This window comes from Grus americana, chromosome 5, assembly GCF_028858705.1.
Source record: "Grus americana isolate bGruAme1 chromosome 5, bGruAme1.mat, whole genome shotgun sequence".
In the NCBI taxonomy this organism is placed as follows: domain Eukaryota; kingdom Metazoa; phylum Chordata; class Aves; order Gruiformes; family Gruidae; genus Grus; species Grus americana.
Window position 1 is genome coordinate 47658294 of NC_072856.1, and position 16602 is coordinate 47674895.

Consider the following 16602-nt stretch of genomic DNA (forward strand, 5'->3'; position numbering starts at 1 on the left):
GTCTACAACGGTATGATATCTGTAACTAAACCTAAAGTATTTGTGAAAGACAAAAATATTTGTGTAACCAAAGCAGAAATATTTTTTAACCACCAGGGTTTTATGGAACGGTTAATTCAGCTAACTTGTAAATAAATTTTAAGATAAAGGTATACAGAAAATGCTTATTGAGTCTCAGTGGGTTGCCCTGTTAATTTACAGAATCAAACTAAAATAAATAAATAAAACTTAACACTAAAAAGAGGATAATTTTGGTAAGTTTGAATTGCTAAAGTCCCTTTAACACTAAAGACAATGATTGCCTCAATTTTGTTAAAACAGATGCATGTCTAATTCCTTGATGCAATTCATGTGCTTGAGAAACCCACCTTTATTTTCTTTCATGTTTTTGTTTTGGTTTGGGTTTTTTTTTCTTTTTAGTTTTCCACCAAACTCTTTATGTCACTGCTTCTCCAAGTTTGAGCTTATAAGCATGCCAAGGCATTTTCATTTGTAAGCCATCCTGAAGTTTTGAACTGAAGTCTACCTTTTGTGGATAATGATGCTTTGTTAAAAGACAATCACACATGCAGTAGGGTATAAAAGAGACAGTATTTGAGTGTTCGGACACTCTCAAAGCACTGGGTGTTTTTAGAGTAGAAGGTTAGAGCCATGCTTTCACTGAAGTGAAAGGAAATCCGGTCTTCACACTTTGTGTTAGGGACATATCTTTGTTTCTTCATTCCAAAGTAGATAGACGTTTTCAGCAACTTAGGTACCATTCAAATTAAAAAATATTAAGAATGAATAATTTACCTAGCTGTTCACCAACCTGCTCATCCATCTGGTCATCCATCCAGCAATTAATGTAACATGGAAGCCTTCTGTCAGAAGACATTATAAAGATGCTGAGTTAAAGGATAGCTTGCTATCAAAATGGAACAAGATGAACTGATGGATGGAGGATTAGATAGATTCATCAAAGAGACAGCATGTAGAATAGCTGTCTTGCTCATATGAGTTTTTGGCTTGAGTGAGGTAAGATGAAACACTTTTCAATGGAAATTTTTGAATGCCATAGATTCGGTCTTCCTTTGGTACCGCTGTTACATTATTCATGGTAATGAAATAGTTCATTCTTGGAAAACAAATATAACATAACACCTTTCTGAAGTGGCATCATTACTGGGGTTTGTGGGGTTTTAAAATTTTATAAATTGATTTAAAATATTTTTAAGAGGGGCCCAGGTTTACAATCTTGAATTATATGATGAGTAATAAGCAAAACATTAAACACTGTTAACTTCAGTAGAGATTATATATGTGAGTAAAAAAAGAAGTATTAGTCCTAAATTGTTCAACTTAAGAAGTCATGAAACCAGTAGATTTCCTTAGCGGAATACATGGTGTCTGCTAAGGCACAGATGTTACCTATTCTGCAGTTGGATGAGCTAATAAAGACCCAGAAGCACCTTATCAAAAGGACTGATCCTGGAAGTCCCTAATTCTTCAAATCTCTCTTACTTATGTGTGAAGTCTTGTTGATGTGAGTGACTGTACTTTTGATGCAAGAACTATTAGTGTGAATTAGGAGTTGCAAAATCAGGCCCAAAATCTTTTCTAGCGTTACAGAAAAGTTATATTTCACTAAGATTTCTCTGTGATATTTTTAATTGGTATTCAGTTGTCCAAATGAAGAAGTCAATGAGAGAGCAAACAAAGAAACAAGAGCTTGAACTATTCAGAATATTTATAAAACACCTCAGAAACTTAAAATATGTTCATCATTTTTCTCCAATGTGACACCAAAAGAGCAGTAGGAAGAGTTCTCTGTGGAAAAGGAGGACTGTAAGTCTGCAACCCTTACGCACCTAATAGAATTTACTAATGTAAACAGTTCCTCAGTAAAATTCAGTGGCCAAATAGATTTTACTTAGGGGAAGTAAGGGCTTCAGAACCGTATCATCAAAAGAATGATTAGAAGAGACCTATGGTGGCAGAATTAAGTGTATATTCTCTCAACAGTTTTCTCTCATTCCATATGCATTACCCTGTTGTCTTCATGCACGTGCACACCATTGTAGAGTGAAGAATGAGGAGTGACAGGTTGGAAGTGGCTCCAACAAGTGATTGTTCTTTCAGCAAACACAGTTCTAGCACCAGTGCTGTTGCCAGCATTAACCGTATGGTGCAGTGCATGAATTCTGGACTGGAAGACCACTTAACAGACAAGGAAGACCCCAAAACACACAATCAAAGTTCCTTTTTTACTAGAGTGTTGCCACCTCCTTTTTGTACGCTTTCTTTCAGTGTTAGAAGATGCAAAGGAAGGCCCAGACATGGAGAAATTATCTTTTTTTTTTTTTTTAGCCTCAATATACTAACTCCTCATCCTTGAAATTAAAGCAAGAGATATGACAGACATGTCTAAAGCTGTGCTGTGATCTTGGTTTAGAAGACATGACATCCTGCGGAGAGTTGTCATCCTCCAGTAAAAGTGAGGGAACCCCTTTTCTGTCCTGGCTTGGGGAGCTGTCCTAGCTGGAACAGCAAAAATTCTCCTTCCTCATCATCTCCCACCCCTTTTCCATTTGGTTAAAGATAAAAAATGATATAGTATTGATTCAAGGGGAGAAAGGAATGGAAAGAGAAAGCTTTGAATGGTCAGTTCCTTTCCTCCATTTTCAGGGATAACATCTCTTAGTGAAATAACTCCCTGCTCTTTAACTCATCTCACCTCTACCTTTTGGCACTCTATCATGAGTGAGGTGAGAAGGAGGGAACAGTAGCAAGTGAAATGTCTGGGTATGTAGGAGCAGGGACAGTACGGAATGAATTGAAGTGGTAGAGGGAGAGAATGTGTGAGGAGAAGGGAAAATGGTGTAGTAAAGAACCGACAGCACATCCATTAAAAAATCAAAAGCACAACAGGACAGAGAAGAAAAGCAAACTCTGAAGACATGGTATATGATAAGAGTTTGGCCTTCTCCAGTGTGCAGTGCCATTTCCTCTAGCTCAGACTGGAGCTGTGCTGAGAGGGCTGAATATTTTGACAAATATCCTTATTGGATCCTATTTTTCTCATAGACAAGAGGAAAGGCTCTGTTTTTACATGCTGAGGATGTGTGGCTTCAGTGCATGTTTGTTGATGTTTTAATAGACATACATTGCCTCTGGTAAGTTTAAAACCTCCTGAGATGCAGAATATTGCATCAGGTGTTTCAACACTTTCCAGGGGAAGGATACCCTCCGTTTTTATTTCTCATTTCTTCATCAATGCAGTTACTCCACCCTGATCAAGTCCTAGTGTTTCATTTACAAATCTGTGGGTGAGGAGCACAAGGGATGTGCAGCCCACCTCCACATGTCCGTATATTACGCCTCTCCATACACTTTTGCTTAGTTAGCTAGGGCCCACTTTGGGGACAGGAACTCCTTTCAGATACATTTCTTCTCTTGTCCCCATTCTCTTCCCCATGGTCCATCCTGTCACCATAAGATGATGCAACACCGCATCACCACTTGACTTCAAGACCCGTCACGACGACCACCAAAATTGGTGAGCTCCCCCTTGCATTTTGATCTACTCTAACCACTGGCTGTGAACGAATGAGCAGTGAGTTATAGGCTGTGCTGTGCTACATGGTGGCATTTTGCACCTCCCATCAGGGTGGACTAGAGAGAGGAAGTGGTGAGTGAGAACTGGGAAGCGGGAAGGGGATGGGGACATGTGGTACAAACTTCATAAAAATGGGAAAACACAGTAGATATCTGAATGATGATTGACTTGATGCTGCATTGATAACCCTTTTGAGCTCTGCCAAGTCTGCTTGTCTGTTAATTTAACAGATTCCAGGTGGCATGCCCCTAATCTTCTGAGGAACGGTGAAATTATAGGCACTGCCTTTGCACTGCATGAAGCAATTTATTTCTTTACATTGTCAACCTAGTGCAGCCTGGGACATAAGCCGTATTTATAGAGCAGTCCAGGCTGAATGTGATTTAAGTGTCCTGCAAAACTAGGTGAATTGGCAATTGTCACTAGATTTATTTTTAGTAAATATATTTTTCATTATATATGATATTAGACCACTTCTAACACTCAAGGTGTGACCTTGAGTAAACAACTTAATCTGCCTACATTTGAATTTCACTGTCTGTAAGAGGGGAGTCACATGTAAGGCATTCTGGGGCTTAACCGTCTGAAGCGCTATGTTATCCTCACTATTTCAAAAACTTTGCTCTTTCAGAGACATCACAAATGTTTGCATTTGGTGTTTTTAGATTTTAGATTTGTGAGCCTTCAGAACACAAAATTTACAGGTGGAAGATCATGACTGATCCTGTCATAAGATTCCTGCACAATCCTTATATCACCATCAATTTTTTCTGATGTTTTACTGTCCTCAAGCCACCCCTTAAAACCTTGGCATTATTAAAAGTGGCTTTATGAGTTAATCCCATCCTTTGACCAGTCAAAATAGAAGGTTTATTTATGGGCTAAAGCTTGACAGGTACTGCAATGTGAATTGATAGTAGAAGAATAGCCACATGTTGAAGCCTTATTTGTAGTTTAAAATGAGTCTAGCTCTAAAAGAGCAGGTTCAAATTTCTGAGTCAAAGCTCCTCCAGAGTTTTGGTGTGTGAGTGGATGTTGAAGCATGAGGTTCAGTTTTAGCTGTTCTTGCTTTCAGGCTAATCTTCCTTAGTAATGAGTTTTAGGCAGTACATTTCCATTCAGTATTTCTACAGTCATCATAAACACTGCCAAGAATGAATCTACTTCTTTGTTGTCCGTCATTTCTGGCCAGGACTCAATGTAAGATGCAAAGTGAAGGAAATGTCTGGCAATAATGTTATTCACCCCCCTTCACTAGGACGACAGTTAACGATCTTCAACACCCAGGCGCAAATAGCCATAGGAGGGAAGGACAGAGGGCGTCTTTTCCAAGGCCAGCTCTCCGGTCTCTATTACAATGGCTTGAAAGTGCTGAACATGGCAGCAGAGAACAACCCCAATATTAGAATCAATGGAAGTGTCCGACTCGTTGGGGAAGTCCCTTCCATCTTGGGAACAACACCTACAACCTCTGTGCCACCAGAAATGTCTACTACAGTCATGGAAACCACAACTACGATGGCCACCACTACAACCCGAAAAAATCGTTCGCCACCCAGCATCCAGGTGAGTCAATTACCCTTTGCATTTCCTTGGGTTCTTAATTAGTCTTTTGTTTCGCTGCTTACTTATAAGTTCATGGGAGCCATGTTCTCTGAACCATGTTCCATATAACTCTTTATTTTAATGATGTTGTATAGGGTAAATCGCCGCAAAATGTTGTCCACCTGTGTTGGTGAACAAACAGCTGGATGAATTATTATGGCACATGTACGTGATAATGGGGACAGGGTTTGCTCCTGTTCTAGTGCAACCCCATGTAAGTAAGATTGCCCCAAAGTGAATGAGAACATGTTTTTAACTATGTTTCCACAGTTCCATATTTGGGAAATGTATTTCTAAGAGAGTTACAAAGCTTAATGGAGGGGTGGGTGTATGGTTATTTATTATTACGACAGTATGTACTGCTGCGACAGTGAAGTTCATAATGGGCAGAAAAGCAATGGAGCATTACTTCCAGGTAGAGCCATTTTTCATTTTCCTTTTATAGCCTTCCTGTAGAAAATTTTAAAGAAACACTATCAAGATCAGTTCCTTGCAAAATATAGATGTGCAAACATAGAGCAGTTCCATTCCTACAAAATCATTCCTAAAAAAAAAAAAAAATGAATTTCAGATGTTCTGTCTTAATTGTGCAAATGCAGTGTTTTCAGTCCTAAAAATGCAGTGGTTTTGGAACCACTTGTGTGGCAGCCGGAATATCGTACTGACTAGAAATAAACACCTTAAATTGGCTCTCTTTGTCTGTGCAAAGAAAAGAATCATGTGAATAACCAATCTGAGCAGTGGATCAGATTTTTAAAATTATTTATTTCAGTGGCGTACTATCATGTTATCAACTAGGATGAAACATTTGTTTTAAAATCTTTTTTTACATCAGAACCTCATCCTGTAGAAATCAACATACACTGGCTGAGACGCTGGTGAGTGATTATTGATCAGTGTGCCTTTATTAAACCTCCAGAGAAAGGTATATTGTTGTGTAGTTGGAGAAAAAATTTAAATTATTCCACCTGCTTCCCTTGGAACAGTTTCTGCTGCTTGGGACAGAAGACCTTAATGAAATCCAGGACTTTGAAATCTTTAATCATACAAGTTGCATGCTTGCTTTCTAACAGCTCAGAACGTTTAATCAGTTATTGATTGTGTTTGTATGTATATGACCATTCTCTTTATTTTGAATCTAGTCCTAGTCACTTAGGATAAGACAACACAAAAATTGTCCTCTTAATTGTGTAGGAGGTCAGGCCACACCTGGAGTATTATGTCCAGTTCTGGGCTCCCCAGTACAAAAGAGAGATGGAGCTACTGGAGTGAGTCCAGCAAAGGGCCTCTAAGATGGTTAAGGGACTGGAGCATCTCTCCTATGAGAAAAGGCTGAGAGAGCTGGGACTGTTCAGCTGGGAGAAAGAACACTCAGGAGGGACCTTATAAATGTGTACAGATACCTGAAGAGAAGGTGTAAAGATAACAGTGGTGCCCAGTGATGAGACCAGAGGCAAAGGACACAAACTGAAACACAGGAGGTTCCCTCTAAACATCAGGAAACACTTTTTTACTGTGAGGGTGACTAAGCACTGGCACAGGTTGCCCATAGAGGTTGTGGAGTTTCCATCCTTGTAACTATCCAAAAACTATCTGCACATGGTCCTGGGCAACTGGCTCTGGGTGACCTTGCTTGAGCAGGGAGGTTGGACCAGATGACCTCCAGAGGTCCTTTCCAACCATAACCATTCTGCGGTTCTGTGAGGTACCTCTGGCTGCAGTGGAAGTTACATCTGTTAGAGTAATTAATTCCAAATCAAGGTTTATCATTGCCCCTTTGGTAATCTGTAAATCCAGTTGGCAACAGGACTGCGATTAATTGAGTTATTAGCCTCAGACACCCAATAGGTGATTTATAAAGTCTTAGCTAAATGAAGGGAAATTACCCCAAGTTTGGTCACTGTTTGTTACAAATTTTGAAAGAATTGCAGGTCCTTGTCCTCAGTGGCTAGCTTTAATTTTAGAGAAAATCTTCGTACGATTACATCTCCAGAAGAATAAAGTATGTGGTTCTGATCCTGCCACTGTTAATTTATTGGAGATTTTCTAGAATTCATAAAGGCAGCAGAACTGTGTTTAGCTATAGGAGTGTAACAGAGAGTAGCACTGTACCTTTGTGGGCTGGGTCAAGCTGGAAATGACCCTGGCTTACTTGAAGAGAAACTCTTCCAGAAAGCTTCCTGCCTAACCTACATGGCATTTCGGTCAGCCTGTAGAGACCACTATGTGCTGAAAGAGCATCAAGAAGATTTAATAAAGTGTCGAAGTGCTTCTAAAAACATGGTTAGAGCAGTGATTTCCTGGATACACATGCACCACAACAAATGGCCTCATCTCAGCTGATATTAAAGCAATAACTCTTTGACACTTTATGCTACCCACTGAAAGAAAGATAAAGGTCAATATGTACCTCCATTACAACTTTCTGCATTTCAATATCAGGCGATTTTATTGCTGTCACAGCACAGATGGCTTGTGTTTCTTCCTTACTCTTGGTAGAATTTGATTCTGTCAGCTTAAGTTGCGTTATTTGTGTGGTGAAAGTGAGAAGAAATTGTCTTTTTCCGTTTGGGCAGTATCTCCAGCTGTGGTTTTCAGATGCCTAATGGTTATTTTATCTTGCTTGTGTTCAACATCGCCATTGTCAAGCCTGCTTACAATTTTAGATCTAAGTGGTGGAAAAATCTAATAGAGCAAGTTTGTTCTTTGGGGAATGTAAAATATAGCTACCTAAGGCTATGAGCAGTACAAATACAGTTAGTTATTACCTTACTCCAGCTTTCTCTTCTCTTTCTCTGCTCAGAAATAAACAATTTTTCTTCACTTTCAAGGCCTTTCACAGTGTAGCCTCTTCTTTCTCCATTCTGATCAGCATGATTCAAGCATTTTTTTACTCATTTCTTAGATATGATCGTAAGAATCTTTCTGCTTCTTGATACCATCCACAAGGCAACAGCAAGCTATTCTTCTAATCCCATTGAAACACTCCTTTCATCATGATGTATGCCAAAAAGTTATCAGAGGTTAACCTGATGATGGTCTAAGGCAGCTGTTTATCAAGCCGATCAATGTTGTCACATTTTTTGTTTTCATATTATTCATTTTTCTATATCTATGTGCGATACCTTGTTTTGCGCTTAGATTGCATATTCCTTGGGTTCAAAACATACTTTTTATTCTGCATGTGTATTCTACTTAGCACAGAAGGGTTGTAACCCATTATAGAAATACCAGGCATGATAAAAGTGAAAGTAAAGCATCTAATGTGAAATAGCAAGAATCAGAATAGAGAATTATTATTATTAATGTAGTAGAAGTATCTGTGCTATTTATATTACTCATTTTCATATGTAACTAAAACTTCTTTTTGAAATGCATATAAAGCTTGTGCAGATTATCAAGTCCGTAATCCCAAAGTGATACAAAATCCAAGGGAATTTCAGTAGGATTTAGATTTACACATCACTTGGGAAGTACAGAAGAGCACAATAACTCCAAAGATTTCTTCTGTTTGTAATGAACACCAAGCTACCTCCTGCAGTTAGGTAGTCTGACTACTGCCAGAAGTGTTTTAGAGCACAGTTAGACTAAACCAGCTGCGAAAATGAAGTGCTGTAAAAATACACAGTATATGCACAGACTAATGACATGCTTTTCAATTTGTGAAGATCCCAAACATGGGATATAGTCTTGGACTAACATCCAAGACAAAGAGAATTGAGAGAATATTATTACTGGAAATACCTGGTGGCAATGACAGTAGCATTTAAAATGTCTGTAACTTCATTTTGGTTTAAAATGTATAACAACATTCCTGTAAGGCAGTGAAACTCAGATCAGTGGAGGACAGGCAGGATTTGAGTGAAAAACAGCCGAGATGTATGACTGTATGCTATACTGATAGGAACGTTTCTGTGATTCAGATATCCCTCAGAGAGGCCTTGAAGGAAGATAACAAAGGCCCGTTAACTGAAAATGAGAGAGAAAAAGGAGTTTCGATTCATGTTTGTTTCAGTGAGTTGCAAACGGTGCTTGTGCTCTGCTGCCCCTGAGTAGAAATGCTGATTTGACTTTCTCACACATGGTTTTGTTTTGGATTCAAGCATGATCTGTTCAGAAGTGACATGTGGTGCACTAAATTCCTGCTGCTGGTCTCAGGGCCTTGACACACCAGACTCTCCCATAATAATAATACCCTCTCTGGGACTTCTGCTTTGCCATGCTACCCTACGAAGGCTGTTAGCTCTTGTGTGTGGTCAAGTAGCAGGCTGCTATTAGATGAGAGTGACTGTATGGTGCCATGTCGTATTCTTGCAAGGCTGCCGTGTTTCTCACAGGGTTGCTTCATTAGCAATTGTTAAACGTCCTGGAATCCCACATGTCCGTATTTCCCGATTTAAAGCACAGCTTCAATTATTACTGAAGTAGTTCAGGAATTTCTGGGTTTGGGAGACTTCTGTGAAAATGAATTAAAGTGACGTTCTCTTGGTGTCTACTTCCATGTTAGCTGCTTATGTGCTCAGAATTTATTTACCGAGTCACTACTCAAAGCTTTCTAGGAGGCTCTCCATATGCTTTCAAGTGGCATGTTCTGTCTGGTTATAGCTCGGTCATTCAGTTTTCAAATGGTTTGTGTAAAGATATCTTTTCAGTTAATTACTAAGTAGAGCTAGTCTAGAAAAGCATGCATGGTAATACATGAGTCTTCCATTCAAGGCACCTTCAAGTTCAGTGAATCCAAGATGATTCCAGCGGGTCTGTGAGTCCTGAAGGAGAACTGTTCTAGATAAGCTTTGGGAGGTTCTAGGCCCCACTGACCAAGGGCAGGCCCCTAATATGTTTGCCCTATGACACAGATGGCTAGGATCCCAAGACCAAAATCATAGAATCATAGAACGGCCTGAGTTGGAGGGGACCTTAAAGATCAGCTAGCTCCAACCTCCCTGCCATAGGCAGGCACATCCTCCACTAGACCAGGTTGCCCAGAGCCCCATCCAACCTGGCCTTGAACACTTCCAGGGAGGGGTCATCCACAGTTTCTCTGGGCAACCTGTTTCAATGCCTCACCACCCTCATAGTGAAGAATGTCTTCCCAATATCTACTCTAAATCTACCCTCCTTCAGTCTGAAGCCGTTAGTCCTTGTCCTATCTCTATATGCCCCTGTAAAAAGTCCCTCTCTAGCTTTCTTGTAGGCCCCCTTTAGGTGCTGGAAGGCTCCCCAGAGCCTTCTCTTCTCCAGGCTGAACAACCCCAACTGTCTCAGCTTGTCTTCATAGGAGAAGTGCTCCAGGCCTCTGATCATCTTTGTGGCCCTCCTCTGGACTCGCTCCAAGAGTTCCATGTCCTTCTTATGTTGGGGACCCCAAAGCTGGATGCAGTACTCTAGGTGGGGTCTCACCAGAGTGGAGTAGAAGGGTAGAATCACCTCCCTCAACCTGCTGGTCACACTTCTTTTGATGCAGCCCAGGGTATGTTTGACTTTCTGGGCTGCAAGAGCACATTGCTGGGTCATGTTGAGATTCTCGTCCACCAACATCCCCAAGTCCTTCTCTTCAGAGCTGCTTTCAATCCATTCTCCGCTCAGCCTGTAGTTGTGCTTGGGATTGCCATGATCCATGTGCAGGACCTGGCACTTGGCCTTGTTGAATTCTACGAGGTTCGCACGGGCCCACCTCTCAAGCCTGTCAAGGTGTCCCTGGATGACGTCCCTTCTCTCCAGTGTGTCAACTGCACCACACAGCTTGGTGTCACTGGCAAACTTGCTGAGGGTGCACTCGATCCCACTGTCCATGTCACCGACAAAGATGTTAAATAACACTGATCCCAATACTGATCCCTGAGGAGCGCCACTAGTCACTGATCTCCACTTGGACGTTGAGCCGTTGGCCGCAACTCTTTGAGTGCGACCGTCTAACAAATTCCTTATCCAGCGAGTGGTCCATCCATCGAATCCATGTCTCTCCAATTTAGAGACAAGGATGTTGTGCAGGACAGTGAGAAATGCTTTACATAAGTCCAGGTAGATGAAGTCAGTTGCTCTTCCCTTATCCACCAACGCTGTAACCCCATCATAGAAGGCCACCAAATTTGTCAGGCACGATTTGCCCTTAGTGAAGCCATGTTGGCTGTCACCAATGACCTCCTTATTTTCCATGTGCCTGAGCATAGTTTCCAGGAGGATCTGCTCCTCCTGGATCTTGCTGGGCACAAAAGTGAGACTGACTGTCTTGTAGTTCCCTGGGTCTTCCTTTTTTCCCTTTTTAAAAATGGGGGTTATGTTTCCCCTTTTCCAGCCAGTGGGAACTTCACCAGAAAGCCACGATTTCTCAAATATGATGGGTAGTGGCTTAGCAATTTTATCCACCAGTTCCCTAAGGACCTGCGGATGCATCTCATCAGGTCCTATAGACTTGTGCACCTTCAAGTTCCTGAGGTGGTCTTGAACCTGATCTCCTACAGTGAGCAGTTCTTCATTATCCCAGTCCTTGCTTTGCTTTCTGTGACTTAGACATCATGGCTAGAGCACCTGCCGGTGAAGACTGACACAGACAGTTTTCTGTGAAAAAGAGATCGGAACCCTTCTGAGAGGACAGATCGACTTCTGGTTATGCTCTCCATGAGGAACCTGAAACTGTGTGTTCTGTTAAAGATCCAGAGCATGTCTCAACTGCTCGATCTTTAAAATGAGGATAATGACACTTGCCAAACTGTTCAAACTGTAGCTTGGAGGTAAAAATGAATTACTTGTGGATGTTTTCAGACATGATCTTAAGGCCACAGATTGACAGTACATAATATGCAGAATGTTCTCTCTAAAGAACAGAAGAGGGGATCTGCCCATTATGCATATGGAGAATCCAGCCCATTGGCATAGCTCAGAATAAGGTTCTCAACCTTTTATTTTAACTGTTAGGCTTTCCAGCCTTCTAACGGTGTTTTCAATTGAGGCTCCAATAATCTTGATTAATGTCTTTCCATAACGTGCATCTCCAGGCTAAATCCTTTCTTACCATGTATATCACAAAGGAAAATAGCACAGAAGATTTTTCAGTCTAATTAGACTTTCACTGTCAGCTAAGACAAATACAATTGTCTCACCCTTGGTCTTGCCTAGGTACTTTCTTTTACACTCATAGATAATAATTTGGGGGGGGGGGGGAAATTGGCCTTTAATTTGCTTTGTTCTTCTTATAAGTCACTAGTGACATTTTCATCCCAAGACTGCAAAGCTATAATGAAAAAAGAGCTTTTGATGAGTCTCTGCTTTAAAGACTGACTTCATTGGCCCACTGATACCGCTGAGAATCATGCAGAATCCGGCACTCATCCCTCCTTTTCTGCTCCTTCCTCAACCGCTTTTTCTGAAAGACACCAGAGCCCCAGCCTGTACTGCCTTTCAGAGTAGAATCCTTTCTCCTGTACTGCAGCCCTGTTGAGTGAGATGGTAGAGTTACATTGCTGCAGTGAAATCCACAAAATGACATTTACTTATTCACAGTCACATCTCTTCTGTGATAATTAGATGTTAACATGGTGTGGGCAGAGAAAGAAAGCAGAGTTTGGAAGCAAGAATCCAAATGTGGGATAGAAAATTTTCATGCAAACTACTGTTCATATGGGTTACAGAGTGATTAATTCAGTAATACCAAATGACCTCTAAATACTTCACAAGTATATAGTATAGAAATAGATTTGGTGCACACTAAAATACAGAATCTTTGACGTGTAATGTAGCAGCTACCTAGCCAGAAACATGTATATGATATGATAATGTTCTGTATGAGAAAGGGGTACAAACATTCTCCAAGTTTTAACTGAATATTGGATGGGAGGATGGTGTATAGAAATTATATTTACTGATGCAGTGATCAGGATACTGAGATTACCTATAAAGCTCGTATAAACTACAATATAATAGTATATTACTTCATTCGTGTTCTGCAGAAGACAGGTGTGCTGAACTTCTGGAAGTGCCATAGTGAACCAGAAGTTCTATACCCATCCAAAAAGAGAATTGATTTTACTGTAATATTTTTCCAGAGCTGCCTACACTCCCAAGTGCTGACAAGTACTGATGACGGAAATAAGCTCAACCTTGTATTTCTGCTAAGCATAATTACAGTAATAAAGAACATTGTATTTGTAAAACAGCTCATGCATATGCTGGTGTATGCTGTCATTTGTTGACATTATCACCAGTGATATTTGAACATTTAACTTAGTAACCGTTGTAGGCTCCAAATGGTGACTACTCTTTCATAACTCCAGGGGAGGGATTTGATTGAATGTGTGTGGCAAACTTGAGTGCCACAAGTTGACACATAGTACGATTTCTCAATATATAGCTTACACTCAGTCTTTGGATAACCTAGTTTTATATAGTAGCATTGTCAAGTAGTCACTTCAGCTACTCCTCTATGTGTTCTGCTGGGACCCACGGTGTCTTTTTATTTCTTCAGACTAGTAGTTTACAGAAGGCCTGAGTTAGCCAATTCATTTCTACAGGGGTTGAATTTACATTACCTTTATTGTGCAGATCTGATCAGTCATTTGGGATTTGCAGCAAAATACCAGCTGGTGGTTTTGGCACATGTACCCAGTTCTGTTCTACTGCAATTTTTGGAAATGAAGATTTGGCCCAGCATAAGAAGGGGGGGCTGGTCTAGCACTTTTCTAGAATTGCAAAACTTTTTTTAGATTTTCTCTGATAATTTTTTTAATTTTGATCAAGAAGTTCCTGAAATATTTACTTGACTTTAGACAACCAAAAACCATGCCCTTTTCTGTAATAAAAGGATAAGAAGCTGTAATAACACCTGTAGTAAACTGATACCTGCCTTCTTCAGACAGGCAGACAGGCATGTATTTCTCAGAAAGTACCCTTAATAACATCAGTATGTACTTTTTTTTTGTAGGGCACAGTATCCCTTTGTGTATTTAGACATGTCATTTGCCCTGCCAAAAAGGATTCTTGAAAGTCACGTGGAAGATTATTATCAAATCTGATTAATACTGTACTCAGGAGCTAAAGCCAGTGTAGTTGACCATACATTTGATCACAAGCCAAATGAAGGGATAGGAAAAGTGTGTTGTTCTAGGACAGCTGTGCAGCGACAAAATATGATGAAGAGATCCAATACTGCAAAAGTAACTGCTTAGAAATAAATGGAGTAGAATCAATGGTTATAGCTCAAATATAGTTGGAAGATTTGCTCACGTTTTGTTATAGCATATCTGCTCTGCTTGCTATTTATATGCTTCAGGGAAATGCCTAGAAGCTGCAGACATTGTCAGAATACTTCCATAGCATATAGTTCCATTTTGGATTTTGGGGTTTTTTTGGATTTTTTCTTTTTTCGGGGTGGGGGTGGTAGTGGTGGTTTTTTACAAGACTGTCTGAGAGATGGGAATGTACCTCTTACCTTTCCTACCTCGTATTCGAATGAATGTGCAGAAATTAGAAACACAACCATGCTGTTGTGACAGACCCTCTTTCTGAAACCATCTAATTAATGCCTTGGGTTTTCTGTAGAATGATGGTGGTGTTAACTAGCAGAAACAGAAGGATTTCTGCTAGTTTCTTTTTCATCTGTGGGATGAGTTGTCACTGATTTGCAAGATGCATCTGTCATGGTACAGTTCTTCAAAGTAGCGATTAGCAAGACAGGCTATACAACCACCAATCCTTGCTCTCCTCCCTTAGATGGCATATGAGTAGGTGGGATGTTGTTCATTTTCATTGCAAAATTACTTTTAACATAATCTGAAAGATAAGAATTTTTGTTTCCACAAAATTTCAACAGAAAAATAAAGCCAAAGGGGTGAGGACTTGGATTTTAGTTCTCTTGGGATTGCATGGGATGCAAATGCTCCCCTTCTTATAGTGTGTTTTTGGAGAAAATTTGGTCTGTTGGTTCTTCACCCTTATAGGGCTCATGAAGGGACCATCTTCCCTCAGAATTGCTTTGAGATTTTTCCACTGGTGCTGTGCTGCCCATTTTGCTGTTTTTCATATTGGATGTGCTTAAGGAAATTCATTTGCAGAGACAATTTCGTTGGTAAGGACACTTCCAGGGAATACCAGTAGTTTATTAGGAGGCATGAACCAGAGAGTAGGAAAAGTCGGGAATGCTCTAATGGCTAAATGTATGAAAGTGCATAGAGGAAGGATGAATACTGAGGTGCAGACAAGGAACGAAGATCCAGAGGGCGAGATACATCTATCTCATAGAGATATGGGAAGAAAACAGCAAGATTTAAAGGTGGAGAGTGACATGCCTAGAGGTGGTAGGATGGTGCTTCTGGCAACTCTATTTTGGATAGACAGAGGTTTGGCGAAGAGAGAAACTCATGCCCATATGGCTTACTAACCACTCTTCTACTTTTTTAGCTCTGCTTTGTTCCACACTCCGTCTTCCCCAGGGATAAAGGGAAGTCTTTTTATGCCAAGCTGGCAGAGACTCATTTCAGTAGAACTGCTGGCAGTGAGATCTGAGGACCCATGGCTTCTTCCACAGCAGTTCAAAGTCAGGCAGCGCTGAACTCTCACACACTTGTACTAAGATCACCTAAAAAGCAACTCTTCTCCTCGCTTGCAACATCTCTTTTCCAGTAACTGTTTTGGAGCAGGAAAACTCATTCTTAGTGTAAAAAGAGTCAGATCAGGTAAGGAGAAAAAACTACTATATGTTGTGTTCTTCTAACATCCAAGAAATACCCTCAATGCCCAAGCCGTACAGTGAGATTTGCACAATAGCTTGAATTTAACTTGGTCATAATGTCCTTTTTTTTCCTGAAAGATGACCTCCAAAGAAAGTATAAGGACATGAATGATCTTAATCTGTGGTAACAATGGAGAACCAGTCCTGACTGACTCCAGCAGCATAAATATACAAAATGACAGATTATCCTGCTGCCTCCCTGCCTGCTGCCTGAGCACACACATACACACTCAGTAGCACACAGCAAAATTCAAATTGGCCTTTATCTTTTATCTGTTGCCCCAGTGATTAATGCTGCTCTTGCTGAGAAACTAATCGAACGAGGGGAAATATGGAGAAAGAAATATGTATTTCTTAGACTATCGTTATCAGTGTTATTATTATTCCTCTAATATATTTTCCTCCTGTTAGAAGAACTTAATGTACTGACACAGCAGGAAGCGAGAGGTGAGAGCAGATTTGATGGCAAGAAGATGAATGGGGCAGGCCACAGCAAGTGGAACCGAAGCATTTTACAGAAGGAGGTGAGCTGCCGAGCTGCTTTGGGGTTGCAGCATTTTAGCTAGAAAACCAAGAGGCTGTAGCAGGCTGAACACAGGTCCTGAACCAGGAGCTAGTTTTCTAAGCCCAACGCAATTCACTCAGCAACTGTCAACAAACCTCTTCTCTAAAGGGC

General features: G+C 40.5%; 1 protein-coding gene across 9 annotated transcripts in view; it reads left to right on the forward strand.

Annotated features, from left to right (window-relative positions):
- The window catches only part of NRXN3 (neurexin 3), a 1025935-nt gene that overhangs the window by 911296 nt on the left and 98037 nt on the right, over positions 1-16602 (forward strand). For 8 of the 9 annotated variants that reach the window (XM_054826970.1, XM_054826963.1, XM_054826967.1 and 5 more), the window contains one exon: positions 4857-5164. In XM_054826970.1, coding sequence (XP_054682945.1) covers positions 4857-5164 — 308 coding nt within the window. Of the gene's footprint in view, positions 1-3478; positions 3539-4856; positions 5165-16602 lie in introns of all 9 variants that reach the window. The other variant, XM_054826962.1, reaches the window with a different exon arrangement.